Consider the following 15,383-nt stretch of genomic DNA (forward strand, 5'->3'; position numbering starts at 1 on the left):
GGGCTTTAGGGGATGCTGTGGAGTGATTCTGCACTTTCGCACCTTTTGCAATTAAAACTGTCTGTTTTTCGTGGAAACGTTTGTGTAGTATACAAATTAAATGGCTCGCGTGTACAGTTCGAAAGCAGCTCGCTATTCCGATTGAATTAAAGAACAATATGACATCACTGAGGTTTGTAAGTCTGATAAAAAATAATAGCGAGCAACACACATACTGTATGTACCGTATGCGTGTATCGCTCACTGTTATTTTTTATTAGACTTACAAACTTAGTTTCAGGGATGCCATATGGCTCTTTAATTCAGCCGGAATAGCGAGCTGCTTTCGATCTGTACACGTAAGCCAATGAATTCGTATATTACACATATGTTTCCGCGAACTAACAGTTTCTAGGTTAGAAAGGTGCAAAAGTGCAGAATCACTCCAGCATCCCCTTAGCAGCGCATGCATTCTTTTGAACTCAATGGCACAGACAGAGCCCTTGCAAGAAAGGTATAGGGAATATTATGCAAAAAAGTATTTATGAATGAAACCAACGCAGATCGTAAAAACAGCGCGATACTTGTTGATTCGTGTCATTTGCTGCGGACAGCCCCTACAGTCGGTAAATTTATTTACGAATCTCGGATCACTGGGCGGGGCGCACGCGCGACGGCAAGCAGGTGGCGCTCCCTCTCTCTCTCGCCACGCACGGTGGCGGCGCGGCGGTGCCGAGCGAGAGAGTTGCGCGTGCGACGTGCGCAGCGAGGCACCTCGCATCCAGGAATCGCGGATCGCGGATACGGCGGGCCAGAAGCGGGGCAAGTGGGGCAGCGGATGACAATGATGGCCGCCACCAGCGATGAACGGAGTGTTATGGAGCCTGGGAAAACGAATTCGGGGCAGAGCCAGCCCGTGGACCGGCTGAAGCTGCTCTACCCGATGGTCGACGAGGAGAAGACGCCGCTGCCGCGCTCCTGGAGCACCAAGGACAAGTACAGCTACATCGGCCTGTCGCAAAACAATCTCCGCGTTCACTACAAAGGTACGTGGGTAGCCCGTCAGCGCGCGCGACCTCCGCGCGCGCGAGAGAGAGACCGATGCGCGCCTCCTTCGGCTCGCGTGCCGCGGCCGCGCGCGTGCTGCGCTCGCGTCCTCCTCGGCCCGCACGGGGCCTCCGCGCCGCGCCGCTGCCTCCCGGACTCGCCGCGGCCCCGTGCCCGCGTCGGGCCTCGCTGCGCTCCCCGGGACAGGCACACGGTCGATCGATTGAAAATGGCAGGGCGCTATTTCAGCGTGTGTGTCAGCGACCTAAACAAAGGAATCAGCTGATCAGTCAGCCAGTCCCCCCCGCGGTCGGGCCTCTGCGCGTCGCTGCCGTCGTCGACGTCGACGTCGACGTCGACGTCGACGTCTCGCGATATGCTTTCTCAAGGGACGCTCGTCGGTTTCCTGTCGGTTGCGCGTCTGCTGGGAAAAAGAAATGTCAGCGAGCGAGGGAGGGAGAGAGGGAGATGGAGAGAGAGAGAGAGAAACGGAACGCACAATGTCAATGACAGCTGCGTTGTCGACGCAAAAACGATACGTGGACTCGACCGAGGTTTCACATGAGGCGTCGAGGAGTGAGGTCGACTTCTGGTACGAAGTCTCGGACGAATCGCTTCGACCTCCCCCCCCCTCCTCTCTCTCTCTGTCTGTCCACGTAAAATTTCGCGTCGATATACTGGAGACGTCCCGTTCTCGTCCAACGTCCATTTCCACCGATGCAGATTGACTTTGATCTCGGTTTGACTTTCTCCTTCTAGTTTTTTTTGTAATTTAAAGATCAAGTTTTAGGATTAAAATACGAAGGCGCGAAGTGACAGTGGAAATGGACGCGAAACGTCGTGACGCAATGAAGATTTTCCCGAATCCGAGGCGAGCCACCACTCTCTTCGATTTTTTTTCCCCCTTTTCTTAATATCTGGAGCGCGCGGATTCGAGGGCGAATCGACATTTTTGTTCTTTTTAAACGAGAGATCGCTAAATAAACAAAGAGCGCCGTCCGGCGGAACTGCAGAAGCGAAGCTGCTGCGTCAGCACGACTCGACACGAGGCCCGAGATACTTAATGGCGGAGAGCGGAGAGCCGCCGCCGCGGCGTTTAGTCACCGGATTGTATCGCAGGCCGGGGCGATCTTCCGCGAAGATCCGTCGGGGAGCAAGAGAAGGAGGAGCGTTATTAGAAAATTCGAGACGCGATAAGGCCGCGTGCCGCCGCGCGCGTTTAAATCCCGCGAGTCCCCCCCCTGGAACGGGCTTCTTTTCTCGCGTCGAGGGTCAACGATGCGCCAGAAATGGCGAGGGCTCGTTTTTCTCGCCTCTCTGACGCTCCCCCCGTGCGCTCGAGGTATCCTGGATCCCTCGTGTGCCGCAACGTGACGTATACGCGACGGCGACGAGCGGCGGGCGCTTATCTGTCTCCCCCCCTGGTGCATCTCGCGACGCGCGGAACGAGAAAAGGCATTTAAAAGCGGCGTGAATGCGCGTCCGTGTATCGGCCGGGGCGTTTCACGCCCGACGTGCGTGGCGAACGAAAATATTGTTTCTCTTTGATCCGGCGCGCGAGAAGATTGTTGGGAGGAAGCGAGAGACGGGAAGAGGGGGGGGGGGGGGAGCGATAAACAATCGTCGCGTCGTTTGTTCGATTGCTTGGCGAGCAAATGAAACGTGTCGATCTTCAACGGCATTTTCCTTCCTTTTTATTTTTTGCATTGATACTTTTCCTCCCGGCTCGAGAGCCTCCCGATTCGCGCGAGCCGATCCCTCTGTGCTCGTCTCGCCAGCGAGAACACGCAACGATGATCTCCGCGTCGCCCATGCACCATTTTTACGCGGAAGAAAAATGCGATTCGATTCGCGCGGCGAAGTGAACATTGGAACGCGGGCGATGCGTTAAGTATTGGAGCGCGATATTATCGCGCGGAGACAGGCTTGTTGTATCCTTTCCTCTTTTATTGAAGGTGCAGAGGAAAGCCCTCTGTTATGAGACAGCAGGTTTGCAACGCCCAAATTCAATCGCAAATCTTTTTTCTTGGTGGAATCAACTGATGTCTATTAATTTAACAGAAATCCCGCTGTCCCGTATTAGGATTCTGTCTCATAATAGGTGACTTTCCTGTATATAATATCGTAGCAAAGTTACAGGACGCGTTAAAGTCAAAATAAAATTCGTCAGCGCACGAATACCTTCGCGACAGGGGTATTCGTAAGTCGATCGCAAGATAAGCCCTCGCCGAGCAGTATAATTAAGCAGTCGCGGTCGCCGTTAAAATTCTGGCCGCTACAGAGGGGAAAGCGCGCGCGTGTGCCGCGAGCAGCTACAATACGCGGCGGACACGAGGCATAAGTGCAACGCGTATAACCCGACCCCTAGGCATACTGCGCGTCGATAATATCCGTCGCTCGCGAATCCTTTAATTTAACTTCGATCGTCGCCCCTGAGGTTCTCCGCGGAGCCGTAGCCGCGCGTCTTGGATCGTTCGCGCGGAGAAGTTGACAGCATAAATATTTCAGCCACTTGCAGTCTTCAAGTAAATTCCATCGAGGCAAATTCCGCCCGAGATCAATCGCCAGACGCCTCATTCGGCTCGTACATTTTTACAAAGTACACCTCTTTACACGCGACTTATTCGCTGTATTTACGCGCACGTTAAAGCTGCATTCCTTTTAGAGTGTTAACGCAGTCGATATTTTTGACACAAATCGACACATGTCCATTTAGAAATTTAATTCAAGATCGATCGACACTTTTCGTCTCTGCTCGGGAGGGGAGTCGGAGCGTGTTTTTGTCCGAGGGACGCGTCCGCTCCGAGTATCTCGATAGAATCTTTTTTTCGACAAGACCTTTTCTTAAATCCCTGTTCTTTAAACCTTCGCCACTTCGCAGCGGCAAAACTGTCCTCGGGTGTGTTAACACTCTAAATAATAAGTGTTTGATATGTCACACGCGTAAATGTGTTTGATTTTCTGAAATAACGTAAAGAATTATTTAACGCCAGTAATTGATTAACCAATGTAGAAAATTGCATGACCACCCATGGGCTGGCAATTCCACCACTGAGGCACATGCCTCGGAATTGGTGAGACGACCGCCTAGAGTGTAGGAAGGTCCAGGTTCAAACCCTGGCTGAGGTAATATTTGTCGCAATGAACTTCTTTAATTAGAACTTGCCAGCCATGGGTCGTCAAGCAATTTTCTACTTGCCTGTTTAATTTGACTGGTGCTTGGTTGTAGCAACACAATATTATAAGATTCTGCAATATTGGATATAAGTGTGTTTGAAAATCAATCACTTTTATGTATAAGTGTTTGAAATTCAAACGCTTTTCCAATTGTGTTTGACAAATCAAACGTGTTTCTTGCTCAAGTCTTTATAAATCAAACGTGTCTGACGACCCTATTCTTAGCGCGAACTCGTGTCGATTTGTGTAAAAGGAAAGCAGCCTATATTTCTCGCCCATTTTTCCGCTCGTCCAGGCTCGACAAACAAACGTCCGGACAGGTGGACGTTTCTCTCGAGGAGAGATGCAAATTTGAAATTTTTAATCGTGCCGCGGACGAGAGACACGGGCGATGTTCCCTAGGCGTCTGCCAATCATACAGGATAATTCTATGCGCAGCGGTAATCGTAAAACGCAATCACGCTTGACTGCGGAACCTCCCGTACTATTTCGTTGCTAATTAACGAACGCGAGCCCCAAAGAGCCGTCGGGCCCGGGCACCTGCCGCTCGCACGCGAACCACGCGGTAATTATCTCGTCGAGAGATTCGGGAATCGATCTCGCACGGGCCGCCGGTGGACTCTCCAAGCTGGCGGTCGCGATCCGCGGGCGCAAATCTTGTTTACGACTCGGCGCAACGAACGCCGAGTTGCACGTGGGGCCTCCCTTGCATGGGAGTGCCTGGGAAAGCGGAAGGCCGCCGCCGTCGTCACTCGCAATAGTGCATCTACCGTTAGCCATTAGCTCTTCTCTTCCCTCCCTCCCGTCTCTCCGCACACGTGCACACACTCTTTGATCCCGTAAACACCGGACTTGGTCTTGGCCTCCGCCGCGCTCCAGGCGCTTCCTCGTCTTCCAGGTCTTTGGGGTCCGCGAGCTCGGCGATCGCAAGCGCCTGCCGTCTTCGCGAGACTCGACGGAGTTTTCAGGCCGTTTCTGTAAACACCGAGGAGCTAATTAATTTTCATCTGCTTCTTTCCAATGCGCGCGCCTCTGCGTAGAATTGTGTCGAGGTACTGAACCACAATTAAGAGTGTTTCGAAAACATGCTTCGTCGTTTCTCCAAGTTTATTATTAATTTTTTTTAGTCCTGTTATCGATTGCGATAATTTATCTAGTTGTACAGAACTTACAGACAAACGCTCCCCCATTTCCTTTTTACTTTAATATATCGATAAAATAGTATTTCGCGTTACGCGCATTAATATTCAACTATTTACGACGTCTGGATATTTTCTATCTCTCAAAACTGATTTATATTCATTGCCGATGAATAAGTTGCATTATTATACAAAAAATGTACTCTGATATTCGCGCAAGCAGATACCTCGGTTCTTTGTTTCCGAAATGAAGCAGGTACTGATATCAGGGAAACAATCCGGTCCGTACTGACGCTGATATTACGTCAAACGGTATTACGTGATTACAGCGGCGTTCGCCGAGGCCCGTTTGTTTGCACAAAGAATAGGATTCTTCATTTTATTCTCTTTAATGTTCCCGACAGAAGCCTCCGAAAGCTATATAAATAATGCTCGGCGGAGCAGATAGACGGACGTGTATTACGTTGTGTAAGGGCGCGAGACATGCGCCCAACACACACACGGAAACGCTCATAGATCACAGATCCTGGATAAGCTTGTAATATTGCAATCGATGTGCCGCGCGATGACCCAATGCCCTACTTACATCTACCCAGGTAAATCGTGTCTTTCTGCAAATCAATTTGCAACCTCGTAACATTCACAGTCTTCGTGGCACTGACTGACATTCCTCGCCCGCTACTTAATTTCGCTCGTGGTACGAGACATCGGACGACTGGACCTTGGGAGTTACAGGAGTCACCGTCGCGATAATCGACGGCGATTAAAAGACCTGAAACCCAATCGCCGACAAATTAACGTCCGAGCGCTCGAGAAGAATTGCACGCGCCTGTATAATATCCCGAAGAGTACCCCGTGTATCGTGCACGACTGTGATATCTCGTTACATAAGCACGCGCCGAAGGTCCTCTCTGCTTACGTTAACGTTTTCCACCGGCGAAAGTTGCTGTTTAAAGTATTGTTTAGCGCTGCCTCGGTATCGCTGCAAACACACTGAAAACATTGTTACATATTATACAGTGCACGTGTAGAGACTTTTCTCTTAAAATTTACCCCGAAAATCATGTAATCGTGGGGCAACGTGGCATTTTGCGGAATTTCTTGAAATTTTACCACACATTTTACCAGTGAAATTCAAGAAATTCTCATTTTACTGGTGAAACGTACGGTAAAAATTTCAAAAACTCTCGAAATGTCTGGTTGCCCCACGATTATGTGGTGAATTTAAAAAAAAGAATTCTCTCTGTGTAAAGAAAGGAAAGAAAAAAAAGAACCTGAACCATTTCCACCCGCGGTGACTCCGCGGCGTTTCTCTAGATCACGCTTTTCCTCGTGGCACTAATGTATGCGGCTCGAAATCAATATTTCACATCGTATCCGAGGCGCATAGCGTATCTCGAAGGTGACCATAGTTCTCGCTTACCTTTATCTTGACACGTACACTTACGTGTTCAGCCAATGTAATTAAACTTGCTCCAACGAGCGCGTTATACGAATAGAGAGAGAAAAAAAACATAGACATGTAAGATATTGGATTCTTCTTTCTCATGTAAAAATGCATTTCCACCTCTGGGTCCACCTCCACTTTCGTCTCCCTTTTCTGTTCCGTTCATAGATTTTGTTAGTACAATTTTATCGGCGAAGTCTGCCTCTTTCGAAATTAGGATTTCTAGAAACACGCGAAAGAACTTTAGCAATTAATATTTGAAGTGATAAGGTGAAAAAAAGAGATTGCATTCAATTTTCAAGCATCTTAAATAAATTATGAAATATCTTGCATTCACCTCATGATAATCTCATCTTACTGTACTTTTATATGCGCAACGACAATAAGAATCGATTTATGTAAGAAAAAAAAAACAGCGCGAGAATATAATAGTATTTGTAGTGCATTCGATAAATCTTTTTCCGTACATTCTAACGCATTTTGATAGCTACGTGTTATCCTACAGAGCACTGGAGGAGTAGGCAGGAAGATATGTATGAACGCATGGTATTCGTCCTTGCATCTCTCTCCGAGCTGCACGCCGGCCTTGGTTTTAATCTCAAAGCAGCGGACACATCCCACTCGTCAAATGTTGCCTCTCTCTATCTATCTCTTTCTCTCTCCACCCGTCTGTCTCTATCTTTCTCCACCTATCTATTCTTAATATGTTTCGTGTAACCAAAATTTTCGCATACGATACAGAATATACCTATAGTCGTCGGATTCACCGATTCCTCTAAAGAGAGTCGGGGCCGTGCTCATTTTCCAGGTTACGGCAAAACTCACAAAGACGCTGCCAGCGTTCGCACAACGCACTCGATACCAGCCGCCTGCGGCCTGTACTACTTCGAGGTGAAGATCGTGAGCAAGGGACGTGATGGTTACATGGGCATCGGCCTGTCGGCCTCGGGCGTCAACGTAAATAGACTTCCCGGTTGGGATAAGCATTCGTACGGTTACCACGGCGACGACGGCCACAGTTTCTGCTCAAGTGGCACCGGGCAGCCCTACGGACCGACCTTCACTACCGGCGACGTGATCGGCTGCGGCGTAAATCTCGTTGACAACACCGCCTTCTACACGAAGAATGGCCATCACTTGGGCATCGCCTTTACGGACCTTCCTGTAAGCCACTCACCGCGTCAAATAGTATAAGCGGAAGGGGAAAAAATGGTACTTTGTTCCGAAAAGAGGAACGCGCGTAAAAGGCGGGGAAGAAGGAATCAAAGGTCCCGTGGGAACGGAGGCAACATCGCTCTCTTTCTCTCTTCGCACCTTTCGTTCTTTAAATTTCAGTTGTATATTGTACATTAATTTCCTCCCTTTGTTTCCTTCTTTCTTTCACATCTTTTCACATAGGAGGAGAACTCATTTATATACCGTTTATCAAGTTCTTTCCTCACAGTCTATATAACAAACTAATAAGAATATTCTTCAATGTCGCCAGCAGTAATTAACAACGTCAGTGTTTTCTACATCATATCTGGTATTTTTGTATATGCCTCAGTGGTCGAATCGGCGAGACGCCCGTCTAGAGTGTAGGGAAGGCCAGGCTCAAACCCTGGCTGAGGTAATGTTTTTCGCAATGAATTTTCTGTATTATTAAAAATACCAGATATGGTCCAGAAAACACTGACGTTGCTGTATAACAAACTTCGCATACAAACTTGAATCACAAATCATATTATAAATAGTACAGATTTTGACTTATTTAACTTATTGATAAAATTTCTTCATCACCGAATCGGCATTATTCGTGTATTAGATACGACGAAGATTCTAGTTAACATTCGCTTTCGCAGCCCAATCTCTTTCCGACGGTCGGTCTGCAGACTCCGGGCGAGGTGGTGGATGCAAATTTCGGACAGTTGCCGTTCGTCTTCGACATCGGGGATATGATCAACGAACTGCGCGTACGAACGAGATTACAGATCATAAACTATCCCACGCCAGACCACGGCCAGGGGCAGTGGCAGGCGATTCTTCACAGGTACATATACGACCAGAAAGCGAGACACGGGGAACCGGGTGCGTGATTCCACTCTCTTGCGTTGCTTTTGCTCCTCCTTCGTTTGTCATTGTTGTCCGTTAAGATCCTCCTTGATTTGCGAGAGTTCTTCCCGAAACGCTTGCGCGGATAAATCGAGGAAGTTAGCGGGGGAGAAAATCGCCACGGACCAAATGTTCGCGGTATCTCTCGTGAGTTAACGAAGCTCTGTACGAATTCGACAGAATGGTGTGTACGTATCTCGTCCATCACGGGTACCTCGACAGCGCCGAGGCATTCGCCAGCAGCACGGGTCAGGTGTTCGAGGAGGATTACAACTCTATCAAAAATCGACAGAGTGAGTATTTGTTTGTGCTGTCGCTCGCTCGGGGTTGACACTCTTTCCCGGGGAACCTGGAACACCCAGAAGAGAACAATAAATGAATCTGAACGAGTTATCGATACGTAACTAATTATCGCATTTGAACATTCGAGGAAGAGTGACAGCTGCGTTTGTCGATTATTAAACTGGTATTGCGTCCTTTCATTGAGATTCAACGATGATCCACAGGGGTTATAAAGCTGATACTGTCTGGTCGTATCGGCGAAGCGATAGATACGACTAATCGGTTATACCCGGGTCTTCTCGACCGGGACCCGGATCTGCTGTTCGCGCTCAAGTGCCGCCAGTTCGTGGAAATGGTGAACGGCAGCGATTCGGAGGTCTGTCAAAATGGGAATCCCAATCAGACCAGTGTGATACAATCGACCAAAGCGTACGTCAAGTCCGCAAACCCAACCGGTACCGTGGAAGAGATGAATATCAATAATACGATAAATGGTACCAGCCCACAGTTCGTCAATGGTCAAATAGAGGATGACGTAGACATGGAGGAAAGCAGCGTCACTGGTGTGAATGGTATCAAGAACAGTAACGGCTATCAGAATGGTAATCTTGACTCGAATGGGTACAAGTGTCAAAATGGGGAAGATGTTGATATGGGTGAGATGTCAATATACTTGATATATCGCGACTAGTTGAGTAAAGAATGTAAATTAGACAGTAGGTGAAGGACAATAACGAGTGGAATAATTAAATAAACTTGTAGATGTTAACTGTCGAACAGAATATGCGAAAGTTTACGTGTGGTCTTTTATAAATTGCCTCTCCGTCGAGACTACGTTTGTCAAATAGAATACAGTTCTCAGGACGGGCAAACGTTGTTTTTCAGAAATCGACAACAGTGCCAATCAGAGCCAGCAGAGCAGTAACATCGTCGATACTGTGACATGTAACAAAAGTAATAAGAAGCAATTGTGCGGCGGCAACAAGCAGGCGATCGAAAAGATGTTGGAATTCGGCAAACAGTTGTACTCACAGTCGGTGCATCTGCGACAGCAGTACGGCAAGAACGAGAGCAATAAGAAGATGTTGCAGGACGCTTTCAGTCTATTAGCATACTCCAATCCGTGGAATTCGCCGGTTGGCTGGCAACTGAATCCTCAGGAAAGAGAGACAGTCTGCGCAAGATTGAACTCTGCTATTCTTGGTAAGGGAGCGATAACATGAAAAAGTATATACGTATAATGGGCCAAATTGCTCTGCGAGAAGAAGGGAAATTAAATTGCTTATAATTTTGTCATCACGAGTAAATTCTCTTCCATTACTCAACTACGAGCAATCGTGGTCTGAAAGACTGAATCAGAAATTTGCTTGTTATTCTAACGTTGCGATTACTATGGTTAACAGAATCTAGTAATTTATCCCGTCGGCCGCCGTTGGAAGTTGCAGCATCCCATGCTAGGGAGCTTGTTCGCTTAATGTCAACTAATGGCCTAGGGGCCTGCGGATTTGCAGTAGTAGATAATATTATCCAATATTGACGGTGCCTACCTCTGCTGCCACGTCCGCCTCTTCTACCAGTGCGAGTATGGTGAGTAACATTCGTTTGCATTCAACAAGATTGTGAAATTATCCGAATTGATTTACCGAGAAGTACACGCTTGCGTATTTGTCTCTGCCGAGAATGAGGCATGTACGACGAATGATTGACGACAAGAGCCGGTCGTCTGAAGAAGAGGAGAAGTAGCGCAAGTTTTTTTTTCAATTCCCATGTTTATGAGATTGCATTCGATTAAAGAAAAATAACATGTCGTGAATAATCTCTCGAGATGATTTTATAAAATAAAATATTTATAAAGCGACAAGATCTTTCTCTCTTCTCTAGAATAAAACGAATGTTTAAGGAATGAACTCTCTTCTAGGTAAATAACGCGGATTTTCCTTTTAATCTAGGTATGGAAACTCCATACAAAGAAAGATTAAGGTAGGAAGTGCTCTGTGCACCAAAAGTCGTTTGAAAATCGTTTCGGTACTGAGCGCGCGGCAGTTCCAACGTTATCGTAGTACTATTTAACATTGCCTCTTGTATTTCTCTGATATGCATGCGAATCTGCCCGGTCGCAAACAACACTGAGAGAAGAAATCTTGTAGGATGCAGAGGCGGAACGTGGAGCAGATTGTTCTGTTAACGCAGCAACATCGCGATGTCGCGTGCCTCTTCAGCTAGAGCAGCCGGATTCATCGGTGCCTTGGCTCGATCTCACACCACAGACACGAACATACAAGGTGAACGCTCAGACCTGCCAGCCAAAATGACACCTCATGAATTTTTAGCTTAAATCGGATGGACGGTCACTTTGGATAAACTACTACGCCGACCAAGAACGAAAAGCGGCAGTTGACGATGCTGATCCCCCGTTCCCGGTGGTCGACCGCATATACCGTGGCCGGCCATGTCACGTTTTTGACATTGTTGTGACTATTTATATCATTTTCTGTATCCCTTTACTTTTTCTCCCCTTTTTACTTTTTTTGTTTCTTTTTATCCGGCGCCAATTTAACTTCGTTTGCGAGTCCACTCGGATGTTGTTCATCGCGGCTAGCGCGTTACGTACTCTCTAAACGTCAACCATTGTCACTGAAATCCGTGAGTATTCACGGTTATAAGTACACTGAATGATTCAGTGCTATACTTACAACTGTTTTCAGCGATAATGCACCGGCGGACTTTCAGAGAGTAGATGTACGCGCGGCGATGTTCGGTACGAATGCCTCCTGGTTATCCCAATCGTGATAACCGTCGCGATATCATTAGTTAGTTAGCCGCAAGCATTGTGCAATATGACGATTTCACGACGCAATAGAAGAACAACCGTTGTGGGTGACGGACGGAAGCGGAGGTTGTTTCATGCGAAAGCGACGCTTCTGTGATGCCTGCCGTCAGCGTCGTCGTTCGTGTCGTCATGCAGTCGGGACGTTCTCGCGGTGACTCGCGTGTCGCGCGGCACACCGGTGGGTAACGTGTAATCAAATTCGCTTGCATTTAAACGCGAGTTGTGTCAAAGGCGTATTCAACAACGGAGAATCAATCAAACACCCAATCTGATTAGATGTAGTCGAAATTCGTTGGTGATTACGGCGGGGAGGGGTAATAAACGCACTATTGTACGTTGCGCTCTATTCGCTTCGGAAAAAAAAAGAAAAGAAAAACGCAAATTCACGAGCCGAATTAATCTTTCGCGGACGTTAATAATTCTATTTAATTTTTCGTTTAACGCAATCCTAACGATGGAAGAAAGTACATTTCTTCCTTGATATTATTTTGACGAATCGGCGCGAAGATTTCTCTATGTATCTTGATTTTTGTAATCATTCTGGGAGCGGCGGAAGCATGTTCATTTTAGAGATGAATGACGTCTTACGTTTATATAAATAGTTGCGGAAAACAAAAAATCTGTAAACTTAATTAAGGAACGATCTTGTACTCTATATTAAGTAATTGTTTTTTATATGCGACATAGTATATTATTATATTATATATATTATTAATGAAGAAAAAGTGAGGAAATCACAAATAAGAAAATCGTATGCAGCTAGGCGTAAGCGTGCGTTTAAATACAATAATTTACTATATATACTATATTAATTAAAATAGAATTACTCGAATTAAATTTTTAGTGTTATTGTTTTATGTACTATAGATAGAGCTATAATATGAATATGTGCGAATACAGCAATGATTTGGCCAAGATGGTTTATAAGTCATTTTGTTTCACGTCGCACATGTTGTTGTTATCGCGATTATCCCGCGCGTCAGGATCTTCGTGTAAATTCACCCAAAACGACTTATTGTACAAGTCGAATCGAAATTAATTTCGGGGAAACTGATCGCCATTGTTGTTTCGAAACTTTGTTAGAGCATTCATTTTGTTATTGCGACCGGCGATATGTTTTTTAACAACCAACCTGCTCAGTCTTGTATCGGATCTACTTCATCGAAACCTGCTCAGTAGGATCGCCGGCGGTCCCCGGACGCACTTTCGTTCGCACCTTTCCGGTCGTTGGCTCCCGAATGTCGTTTTGCCCCTTGCCTGCAAGTCTTTCGACGATATTTTCAAAGTGCATATATATTTTAGGTAATAAAGATACATTGTAATATACATACATCAGGGTTGGATGAGTCGTCTTTTTTTTTTAACTAAGTTAAATTAAAGTTAACAGCTTTGAAAATTTAACTTGGTTAATATACAAGTTAACCCATAATGAAATTCAGTGAATTTAAAGTTAAGTTAATAATAAAAAGAAATTAAAACGTTAAAAGTTAAATTTGTTTTATTTTTACACAGAGTCTTAGAGACTCGCGATCACGTAAATTGTATTGAATTTCACGAACAGCGTCTGGACAACCAATCACACTATATGGAACATGGTCTGTTTCATATGCAAACAAATTCACGTGAGTTTGAGAATCAAAGTCCCGTGTAACGGCCGTGTTCGGAAATTCACTGCCAGCGCTGAAGATCTATACATGCATGTAACGTATACTGCAGATTTTTAGTGCCGAGAGTGAATCTTGGAACAGAGAAACTGTCTTGCAACATCTTTGTTAATGGCATAGCTAATTTTATGAAACGTAAATTAAAAGTTACCGATAAGATATAACTAAATGAAGTTAAAATTTAACGGTTCGTGTAACTAAGTTAAGTTAAAATTATTTAACTTTTTAACTAGACACTACCCAACCCTGACATACATATATGTGCCTGTTTAACGTAAACTTAATTTCCGTTCTCGCTTGATTCACGCCGGCGCGAACACGTGCGTTTACGCGTGTCACACCGCTTTTCCGTTTTCTCCTCCGAAGATCGTCAAAGCCTGGCGCGCCAGAAAAGGCTGTTGTGGGCATCGTGTCGTAGTCTTGTGTCACGCACGTCCGCGATGAAGCGACGAGGGATGATGTTCTCTTTTCTCTCCCCCTCTGTCCGTAACGGAGAGGATAGATGCATAAATGCGTGCGTAGGGTATGCACACCAATCACGTCGTTCACACGTCGAAAGGTAGTAAATGTTCACTCGAAGGACTTCCTCCGAGGTCTTCTCTCACTCAAGCGACTCCTGCACAAAATGTTAGCTAGCGTTATACGACAGCGGTGACGTTTAAGTAGGGAAGCGGCAGACACTTTCTCGCTTTTATCTTTAACTTCCGAAGGGACTATAAACACTTCAAAACGCGATCGCACACGCACGCGCGCGCATTACTCCCCCGAGGGACAACGTCGGCGGCGATCCAGCCTCCGTTTTCCGGAGCCTCCGTGCGACGGGGATGAAATGTCGCGGCGGAAATTAATTCTCACCGATTAACCCTTATCCGGGAGGTCCATTTTCTAAAGGCAAACGGGTAAACGTATATTTTTTCTCTCTGAGAGTCTTGTGAAAAAAAAAAATACTACACGTATATATATAAATATATAAATATAAATATATAAATATATTTATCTTTGTATAATCAAAGACTACATGTATAAACTTATCAAGTTAGGAAACGTATTTTTAGGGGGTAACTTAAAATTTTTCGAGGAATTGAGAGCTCGCCCGGATACGAGTTAAATGCTGTTCAATTAATGGACTCGGGCGCGGAACGTTGTAAATGTAAATTCGAGCCGCGCGAAGGAAGAGAGAGTCCCCCGAGCGTTACACGCCCACGATACCCGCTATGTACGTATGCGCGGGCGCACGTGCGTGTGCGTGTGTATACACAGTAAATATATTAATATATATCTATGCTACGCTCTTTTTTTTTTTACATGTGACAATGTAACTGTAGTTTCATGTACGACAGTCGGGATATCTTGGATCCCAGTTCTCCGGGGGGAAAACGCAGTGGCGACGGCCATCGAATTAGTTAATTCTGAACTCTGAGTATGCGTTGAAACGTATTTTAACAATAGAAAACGTTATTTTTGTACGTGTAACGACGTAGTTGTATCAAACCGAGCTGCGTGTGTAACGAGACATCGTGACATGTTGCAACGTGTGTAGTGGGAAAGAAAATGAAAAAAAAAAGAAACATATTTCAAATTTACATTTTTGTCGTCGCTATAAGTTCTCCGCTAGTTTAGGAGCTGATGATTCGGGGTGATTCGGGGAGCGCGGGTCCGCGCGAGAGGCACTCTGTATCTACGAATAAAACCAAAAATCGAAAGTTCATACTGTCAGCATGTCTTTC

At 46.0% G+C, this 15,383-nt stretch overlaps 2 protein-coding genes across 4 annotated transcripts; one reads left to right on the top strand and one right to left on the bottom strand.

Moving 5' to 3' along the window:
- The first annotated feature begins 713 nt into the window (after nucleotides 1–713).
- Nucleotides 714–13,320, top strand: LOC105569772 (ran-binding protein 9). Of its 3 annotated transcripts, none has more exons than XM_012026496.1 (8): nucleotides 714–1,025; nucleotides 7,571–7,953; nucleotides 8,631–8,818; nucleotides 9,061–9,173; nucleotides 9,387–9,764; nucleotides 10,048–10,365; nucleotides 10,566–10,749; nucleotides 11,310–13,320. In XM_012026496.1, exons 1-7 carry the CDS (start codon nucleotides 818–820, stop codon nucleotides 10,697–10,699), a joined length of 1,722 nt encoding a protein of 573 aa, XP_011881886.1. In that variant the 5' UTR covers nucleotides 714–817; the 3' UTR covers nucleotides 10,700–10,749; nucleotides 11,310–13,320. The 3 variants fall into 3 exon arrangements, with proteins under 3 accessions (XP_011881886.1, XP_011881884.1, XP_011881885.1); XM_012026494.1 differs by having other exon boundaries at nucleotides 716–1,025; nucleotides 9,387–9,818; XM_012026495.1 differs by having other exon boundaries at nucleotides 717–1,025; nucleotides 7,598–7,953; nucleotides 9,387–9,818.
- On the bottom strand, nucleotides 2,058–6,387 carry LOC105569771. The gene is made up of 2 exons (XM_012026493.1): nucleotides 5,929–6,387; nucleotides 2,058–5,178 (listed from the first exon to the last, which is right to left on the bottom strand). Exons 1-2 carry the CDS (start codon nucleotides 5,980–5,982, stop codon nucleotides 4,699–4,701), a joined length of 534 nt encoding a protein of 177 aa, XP_011881883.1. The 5' UTR covers nucleotides 5,983–6,387; the 3' UTR covers nucleotides 2,058–4,698.
- Nucleotides 13,321–15,383: the final 2,063 nt, after the last annotated feature.

This window comes from Vollenhovia emeryi, unplaced genomic scaffold (assembly GCF_000949405.1).
Source record: "Vollenhovia emeryi isolate VEMERY1.0 unplaced genomic scaffold, V.emery_V1.0 DF939123.1, whole genome shotgun sequence".
NCBI classification, from domain to species: domain Eukaryota; kingdom Metazoa; phylum Arthropoda; class Insecta; order Hymenoptera; family Formicidae; genus Vollenhovia; species Vollenhovia emeryi.

Bases quoted from the DNA above. Each gene is read 5' to 3' on its own strand.
- LOC105569772 (XM_012026494.1), top strand. From the start codon at position 818: ATGACAATGATGGCCGCCACCAGCGATGAACGGAGTGTTATGGAGCCT. The intron at 7,954-8,630 runs GTAAGCCACTCA...TCGCTTTCGCAG, and splicing joins TCGCCTTTACGGACCTTCCT to CCCAATCTCTTTCCGACGGT. The intron at 9,819-10,047 runs GTGAGATGTCAA...GTTGTTTTTCAG, and splicing joins TGGGGAAGATGTTGATATGG to AAATCGACAACAGTGCCAAT.
- LOC105569771 (XM_012026493.1), bottom strand. From the start codon at position 5,982: ATGTTACGAGGTTGCAAATTGATTTGCAGAAAGACACGATTTACCTGG. The intron at 5,179-5,928 runs GTAAGTAGGGCA...CGGTGTTTACAG, and splicing joins CACGATTTACCTGGGTAGAT to AAACGGCCTGAAAACTCCGT.